The sequence below is a fragment of the Sapajus apella genome, unplaced genomic scaffold (genome assembly GCF_009761245.1).
Source record: "Sapajus apella isolate SASKATOON/1434 unplaced genomic scaffold, GSC_monkey_1.0 scaffold13, whole genome shotgun sequence".
NCBI lineage: Eukaryota > Metazoa > Chordata > Mammalia > Primates > Cebidae > Sapajus > Sapajus apella.
The window spans coordinates 20,665,315-20,674,164 of NW_022436953.1; the positions used below are offsets into that span (position 1 = coordinate 20,665,315).

General features: G+C 48.0%; 1 protein-coding gene across 1 annotated transcript in view; it reads right to left on the reverse strand.

The window, feature by feature from the left end:
* Positions 1–7,177, reverse strand: part of PDZD8 (PDZ domain containing 8) — a 107,042-nt gene extending 99,865 nt beyond the window's left edge. Inside the window, exon 1 of the mRNA XM_032281775.1 lies at positions 6,023–7,177. Coding sequence (XP_032137666.1) covers positions 6,023–6,891 — 869 coding nt within the window. The 5' untranslated portion in view covers positions 6,892–7,177. The remainder of the gene's footprint in view (positions 1–6,022) is intronic.
* Between the last annotated feature and the right edge of the window lie 1,673 nt (positions 7,178–8,850).

Sequence of the window (8,850 nt, forward strand, 5' to 3'; positions counted from 1 at the left end):
ACAATGCCTTTTTTTTTTTTTTTTCCCCAAACAGAGTCTCACTCTGTTGCCCAAACTGGAATAGAGTGGCAAAATCTTGGCTGACTGCAACCTCCACTTCCTGGGTTCAAGCAATTCTCATGCCTTAGCCTCCCCAGTAGCTGGGACTGCAGGCACATGCCATTTTTAGTAGAGATGAGGTTTCATCATGTTGGCCAGGCTGGTCTGGAACTCCTGACATCAGATGATCTGCCCACCTCAGCCTTCCAAAGTGCTGGGATTAGAGGCATGAGCCACCATGCCTGGCCTGACAATGTCCTTATTTATTTAATTTATTTATTTATCCATTTATTCATTCATTCATTTATATTTTTTGAGAGAGTCTTGCTCTGTCGCCCAGGCTGGAGTGCAGTGGTATGATCTTGGCTTGCAGCGATCTCTGCCTCTCTGGTTCAAGTGATTGTCATGCCTCAGCCTCCTGAGTAGCTGGGATTACAGGCATGTGCCACCATGCCCAGCTAATTTTTGTATTTTTAGTAGAGATGGAGGTTTCACCATGTTGGCCAGGCTGGTCTCAAACTCCTAATCTCAAGTGATCCTCCTGCCCTGGCTTCCCAAAGTTCTGGGATTACAGGGGTGTGCCACCGCACCTGACCAACAATGTATTTTAAAAAATAAAATTGCCGCCGGGTGTGGTAGCTCACCATAGGTCAGGAGTTCAAGACCAGCCTGTCCAACATGATGAAACTCTGTCTCTAAAAAAATTTTTAAAGTAAAAAATAAATAAAATTGCCCAATGACAGTCCCTTCAAAAATGAAATTAAAACAAAGATAAAAATGGATCACCCTCCCTCTCCACTCCAGGTATTAGGTCTTCCCATTTTCACTAATTAGCAACAGTAATACTCCTCCAGTAAGGGTCTCAAATTCATGACTCCAGGTAAGTATCATCAAATAAGGGGGGCCAAACTCCACCTAGGAGCTTACACACCGAGTTTCAACCTCGAACCTGCTACTACAGTCCATCCCTCCATCCTGTTGTTGCTCTGAGCAATGCAGAACTGGTACTGTAAGATATTCCAGCTTTTCCTAATGGAAACCAGAAAGCCAATCACACAGAATCTTCCATTTTTTTAAGGTTGGCAGTTAAAAAACAAAAACAGCACAGGCCAAATAAAAAGCACCTGTAAACTGAATCTGCTCATTCATATGCAATACTGCAGGAACAGAAGCATCATTAAGAATCTCAAATATCTGATTCCTAAACCCTAAACACAGCTCCCCACCCAGAGACTATTACTCAGACTTCATGTTGAAGATGAATTATCCATGTAGTAAAAGAACATTAGTGGTAATCCTTCTCTTTTGAAGATAAATTCTGAGGTTCATTTTTAAAAAATACTACTGTAATATACTAAAGTATTTTAATAAAAAAAATCAAAACATTGAAGTAGATGAAATTCCTAATTTGAATAAATCTGTAAACATATTGTCTACATATTAATTCATTTTGTAAAATAAAATGTTTTACAAACATTATAAGTTTGTTAATTTGGGTAAAATGAAGTGTCAATCTGCTGGGTCCTTAGCAACCACTTGAGCAACTTATCATCTCTAGGTGAAACATCAGGAACTAGCAGTCCAGAGAGGCCACTTCACTTTAGCAACATGAAAAAGGCAAAATAAATAAAAGGAGAAAGAATTAACAACAACAATGTTAACTGGCAAGATATTTCTGTTATATAATGATTTACAAGTGCCAAAGGATCCTAAGACTTCATACATTCTCTTTACTGCTTTAGCTCTACTAAGCAGATTAGATAGCTAAAAAAGAATAAATTAGGCCGGGCACAGTGGCTCACGCTTGTAATCCCAGCACTTTGGGAGGCCGAGGTGGGCGGACTGCCTGAGGTCAGGATTTCGAGACCAGCTTGGCCAACATGGTGAAACCTGTCTCTACTAAAAATACAAAAATCAGCTGTGTGTGGTAGCACACACCTGTAATCCCAGCTATTCAGGAGGATGCTTGAACTCAGGAGGTGAAGGTTGCAGTGAGCCAAGATTGCACCACTGTACTCCAGCCTGGGTGAGAGTGAGACTCCATCTCAAAAAAAAAAAAAAAAAAAAAATAGAATAGCAAGACCTTCTATTTGGAAACACAATCTGCTCAATTAAAAAAGAAATACTATATGGGGGAAAACCCAAAGATTTAGCCGCATGATTTACTTTTCAAAGAATCCTCTAAAATGACCAATTTAAGAAAAAAAATCAGCTTTACGGTCATACTCTTCTGAAGAGTTCTAGGTTAGTTTGGAAAGATATTTCACATATTTATTACATTAATGGCATGCTTTAAAAAATAATCACTTAAGAACAATATAGTTTATGTATGTGTGTGCACATGTATGTGTGCTTTTTTAAAGGTGGCCTAGCCTTATCAGAGCTGGGTTTCACCACTTGAAAGCTGTGTGACTTTAAGCAAGTTATTTAATTACTCTGAGCTCCATTTCCTCATCTATTAAAAACAGATGAACACTAGCTAATTTTCCCTGTGATAAGTATGATATATCTTAGATGTATTGTAATTCATTCTCTTATCTGAAACTTGAATCAGTCCTATGTCACCATCAGTTTATTTATTTATTATAGAGACAGAATCTCACTGTGTCCACCAGGCTGGAGTGCAGTGGTGTGATTTCGGCTCACCGCAACCTTTGCCTCCCAAGTTCAAACCATTCTCCTGCCTCAGCCTCCAGAGTAGCTGGGATTACAGGTGTCCACTATGACCGCACCCAGCTAATTTTTGTATTTTTACTAGAGACGGGGTTTCACCATGTTGGCCAGGCTGGTCTCGAACTCCTGACCTTGGTCTTGTACTCCTGATCTCATCTCAAGTGATCCGTCTGTCTTGGCCTCATAAAGTGCTGGGATTACAGGCATGAGTCACTGCACTCAGCCCATCACCAGTTTAAAATACTGGACAGAACACAGACAAGAAGTCAACACTTGCTGAGGCAGCCCTTTTCATTGTCATATTTAATTATTATTTTTCTCTACTAAGTTTAAATCTTATTAAGAGCTGGGCAAGGTGGGTCACACCTGTAATCCCAGCACTTTGGGAGGCTGAGGCAGGAGAATCACTTGAATGAACCCAGGAGTTCCACACCAGCCTGGGCAACAAAGCAAGACAAAAAAAAAAAAAAAAATTTTATTTTTTTAAATTAGCCAGGTATGGTGGTACAAACCTGTGGTCTTAACCACTTGGAAGGCTGAGATAGGAGGATTGCTTGAGCCCAGAAGGTGGACACTGTAGTGAGCTGTGATCCTGCCACTGCACTCCAGTTCTGGGCAACAAACAAAATCCTATCTCAAAAAACACACAAAACGCACACACACAAAATTACTAAGTATAGCTAATTCAATTTTCACTAGACTCTAAGATTCTTGAGGGTTGAGTTCAAGTATTGTTCAGTACTGAAATCCCAGCACCTACAACAATAAGCATATAGCAGGTGTACAATAAACATTTACAGATTGAGTGATATGCTCTGTGCAGCTTACTGACTGAGCATTCAGATGCCATCTAATATAAATAGCACAGATGTGTATACTTCTGGAAATGATCATTTAATGCTTCAAGTTTAGAAGTTGAAATATCATAACCAAACTCATGCTGTGCTTTTACAAAATCCCTTCAGATATAATAAGTGAAAAGCAATTTTGCCATACTTTTAAATGGTTGTTATTCAATGATACAGATCATAGATTTTCAAAGTAATAAACTTTCAGTGCCTCTATAAATCTCATTTATAACTTACTTTAGATTTACCTAAATTCCAAGTCTATATTAAAAAAAGTCTCAAAATGATATGTAACCTCACTGTCACTGGCTATTCTACAAATTTCAAAATAACAATCTAGTCAAATTGCATTAACTGAAAGCTACCAGGAAACATCATAATTGAAGTTGTAATAGAATACCAAAATCTCTGGCAACACATTGCTATAAACAAACACACACCTTGCTGCAAACACTAGAACCCATTTATAATTTAGGTGCTGATATTCCATAGGTTAAAAGTAGGTTTCCACCCAGTGCGGTGGCTCACACCTGTAATCCCAGCACTTTGGGAGGCCGAGGGCGGCAGATCACTAGGTCAAGAAATTGAGACCATCCTGGCCAACATGGTGAAAACCTGTCTCTACTAAGAATACAAAAATTAGCTGAGTGTAGTGGTGCACACTTGTAGTCCCAGCTACTTGGGAGGCTGAGGCAGAAAAATCGCTTGAACCCAGGAGGAGGAGATTGCAGTGAGGTGGAGGTTGCAGTGAGTGGAGATCGTGCCACTGCAATCCAGCTTGGTGACAGAAGGAAATTGTCTCAAAAAAAAAAAAAAAAAAGTAGGTTTCATAAAGTATGTTCTGCTTCACAGAATCAGAAATCAAACGCATTGAACAACCAGCTCACAACCCTCTGCAAATCTATGGAAATATTTCCACTATAAAGTAAATTTCTCCTGCCACCCAAGTTTTAAGCTATCACTGTGCTATTAGCCTAAACAAAACATAACTGGTAAGGTACATCGGCCACATACACAAGTCAATAATCCATTCCAAACTCAAAATATTTCTGGATTATCTTGCTCCTGAAAATTAAGACTGGTTGAAAATTTGCGATCCAGAAAAAGGCAACTTCCACTAAAAGGAAAGTAAAATTAGGTAAGTAAAATTCAAGACTGACATAATTTTATAATCAAGGGCAAAATTTAAAAGGTTCAAACGTCTTAGTGAATACAAAACTAAAGGAAATTAAAAATTCAGTTTTTTACAAAAGAAACAGCACCTTCCACTCCGCCTCTAGCCCTAAGACTTTCCCCTTCCACTCCTACAATATTAAAACAAGATTCATATACTACTCAAAGCTGTATACCACAAAATTTTAAGCCATCAGATGCTGGAGGGCTTTAAAAAATTAAAATTGCTACCTAGCATTAAAATACAATCTGTACAGTGACTTCAGGTACCTTGAGAGGAACTCACAGTCACAGAGAGTAAATGCTCGATGGGCAGAGTCTGGATCTGTGTTCCAGAACCTACCCAAAATGTGCAAATGACATTAATACAAAATATAAAGTACACTATGTACAGGTTCCCAACTCCTTTCCAATCTGCTGTGGAAAGTATTCCTGTGCCTGGTGTGGCAGCTTATGCCTATAATCCTAACACTGTGGGAGACCGAGGTGGGTGGATCACTTGAGGTCAGGAGTTCAAAACCGGCCCGGCCAACATGGTGAAACCCCGTCTTTATTAAAAAAATACAAAAAATCAGCTGGGCGTGGTGCTATGCGCCTGTAATCCCAGCTACTTGGGAGGCTGAGGCAGGAGAATCGCTGAACCCAAGAGGCGGAGGTTGCAGTGAGCCGAGATAGGGCCACTGCACTCCAACCTGGGCGACAGAGCCAACGTCTCCAAAAAAAAAAAAAAAAAAAAAAGATTCCTTTGCAAGAGCTACCAACTCTGCCTTGAAAGGTGCCAAACCATCAAAGCAAAAAGTGGCTTGCAATGCAAACTATCACAGACCTGAGCTATGAGCACACCCTTGATGCATGTACTGTGTCCAGGAACAATTTCTCTACGCGGCCAAGGTGATGCTGCAAAGCCAGTGACGCGGCTGCCCTCAATGCAGCAGCCACATAGAGGGAGAGTTTCTCAACAGTCCCAGAAGCGACTCCTGCGGATTAGGGCAGGCTTCCCTTCCATTTCCAATATGCTGCTTATAAAAGGAAACGCTTCTGCCCGCGTTGACAGCATCTTGAGCCCCTATGAACACACGAAAAGGTTTCCAGCTCCTATCAAAGCCGTTCGGAAGCAAAGCAAGTGTTCACTACTCGCCGGGATCTAGGGCCCTGTCCAGGGTGGGAGGATCCCAGAAGCAGGAGCTGGGACAGAAACGAGCATTTGCCCTTCCCAACCCACGCAGCCGGCAGCGTCCCGCCAGGCCCGGTTCTCGGCAGCCAGGCCCCCTCTCCGACCTCCCGCTCACCTGATCTTGTAACTGGGCAAGGTGTGCTTGCGCTTGATGATCTTCTTCAGCTGGTTGACGATGATGGAGGTGAGCTGGGGCATGGGCCGCCCTTCAAACTGGGAGCGCACCTCGAAGTCGATCAGAGGGTCTTCCACGAAGGAGAAGAACCAGTGGGTGAAGGGCACGCGCGTGAAGACCAAGCGCAGCCTCCCCACCACGCGGGACAGCTTGACGAACAGGTAGGCGGACTTGCCGAAGACCAGGTCCACGTCGATGGCCAGGTGAAAGCCCCCGTTGTACTCCACCTCCGCCTCGAAGGCCAGCTCCTCGGGGCAGGCGGCGGGCAGCGCCTCCCCCTCGGGGCCGTCGGGCTCCCCGGTGGCCGAGGGCACAACAGGCCGGACGAGCCGGATAGTCTTGATGAAGGGCACCGTCTCGCCCAAGAACACGTCCCGCAGGCTCAGCCCCTCCAGCAGGCGCCCGGCAGTCTTGGTCTGCAGCAGCTCCTCGAACTCCACCTTGATCTTTTTGGTGACCCAGCGGCGGGTCAGCGCGGTGTCCCGCAACTCCCGGAACAGGAATAGGATGGTGGCGTTGAGGAAGTAGCAAGTCTCCCGCGTCGGCGGGGCGGGGGTTTCGGGGGCCGCGGTGGTCGCGCCGCCCTCAGCGGCCGCCCCCGAGGGCTCCTCATCCCTGCCGCCGCCATAAAGGTACTCCCTCAGGGGCAGGCCCGGCACCGGCTTGATATAGCGGAAGCCCTCGCCCGCGCGGGCGACCTCGTCCGGCGGCGGCTCGGCCTGTCTACGGTACAGCAGGAGGAACTGGGCGAGGAGCGTGAGAATGGAACCCAGCACGGCCGACGCCAGGATCATGAGCAGCAGCCCCATCCCGCCACCGCCTCCGCCCGGGCTCCCGCTCCAGCGCCCACAGCGCCGCTTTCTTCACGCCGCCGCCCCCGCTGCGTCCATCTTGAGGACATCGGGCGGCGGGGTCCGGGCGAACGGCTCCGTGGGCCTCGTCCAGAGGCTCGGGCCGGCGCGGTGCGGCGCCGGAGCCCGCAGCGGCCCCCGCCTCTTCAGACGCTCCTGAAGGGCCGGTGCGGCTGCGGCGGCGGCGGCGGCGGCGGCGGCGGCGGCGGGGCCCGGACGGCGCCTCCCTCAGGCCTCCGCTCATTGGACGAGCGGCGCGTGACGTCAGAGGCGTGCTCGCTCCCGGCGGCGTCGCCCAGCAGTCAGCGCCCGGGCGCGCGGACGCGGGTCCTCCTTCGCCTCTTTGCCGCTGTTCCAACCTCGCTTCCCCCAACACGCCAACATTCCAGCCCCCGCGGCGCGCGCCGCCACCCACGTGGCCGTCACTTCTGGAGCTACGGTCCCGATCTGGGAGGACGGCTGGGGACGCGGGCTGGAGGATAAGGAAGTCCGGCGGAGCGGGCCTAACGCGTTCCGGATGCCGGTCCTCCCCTTACCCTCGGCTGCCCCCCATTCCCTGTCCCTGGCCGCGGTCCCCGCGGTTACCTCCGCAGCGGCTCGCTCATCCTGCGGTGTGCTTCTCCCACTCGCGCCCCTGACAGCCCGGCTGGCAGCGGCGCTTTCACTGCGGGCAGCGCCTCAGAGGATCCGAGCGGGCCTTTCACACGCTTCCCGAGCCCACGGCGAGAGGGGACCAACTGCCTCAGAGGCCGCCATCGCCGACCGACCGTCCCCCAGGCAGACGCTCTGCGTCCGCGGAGGGTGGGCCCTGGGAAGGAGGGACGCAGGGAAAGGGCGCGCCACGCGGACTGACTTTCCCACCGAGTGGATATTCGAAATTTCAGGGAGGAAGAAGTTGAAAGGACAGCCGGGAGGAGACATGCAGAGTGAAACGAGTTTGCAAAGTGATTGGAAGATGAATATGCGACTCGCCGTCGGTCTCTGGTTAAGCCTGTAGTCCATCTGCGAGGCAGTTATTCACTGTTAGCCCCCACCCATTTGACAGATGCCAATACTGGTGCAGAGAGCCTGGGGAGGTTGCGTGGGGTCGCAGAGTGGAGCCTGGTTTAACTAACACTAAATCCTAAGCTTTTGATCACTACTCTCTACTGTAACACAGAAACTGCTTCAGTTGTAAGGAGGCTGGTGGGTTTCCTGGTGTTCAGGAAGGAATAACTGGGGAGGCGGATTAGGGAAGGCGTCAAGGAATTCTGCATAGACTAGCGCCTTAACCAAAGCCACGGAATTAAGCCAGGTTGCCCAGCAACAGCGATACTCCTCACGCCCTCTGGATACGTAGAGGTTACATCATAAAAGCTTATCCCTCCAAGCACTTGGCGCTCCAGTCCTGCAGTAGTCAGATATTCCATACCTCAAAACCAATTCTGGCTGTACCTAAGTAGGGCTCCCTGGAAAACCTCCAAGCCGGCGGGGCGCTGTGGTTCACGCCTGTAATTCCAGCACTTAGGGAGGCCGAAGCAGGTGGATAATTTGAGGTCAGGAATTCGAGACCAGCCTTGCCAACATGGTGAAACCCGGTCTTTACTAAAAATTCAAAAATAGCTGAGTGTGATGGGACTCGCCTGTTTTCCCACCTACTCTGGTGGGTGAGGCAGGAGAATCGCTTGAACCCAGGAGGCGGAGGTTGCAGTGAGCCAAGATTGTGCCATTGCACTCCAGCCTTGGCGACAGAGCAAGACCCTGTCTCAAAAAGAAAAAAAAGAAAAGAAGAGAAAAGAAAACCTCCAAGCCAAGGATTCTCTTTAACTGTAGGTGATTCTACCACGAAAACAGGCCTGACCCGGCTGGGACAGGTACAGAACTTTGGAACCAGGCCTATCATGCCTTATTCATTCCCAGGTGTGAAACCAAAATGGC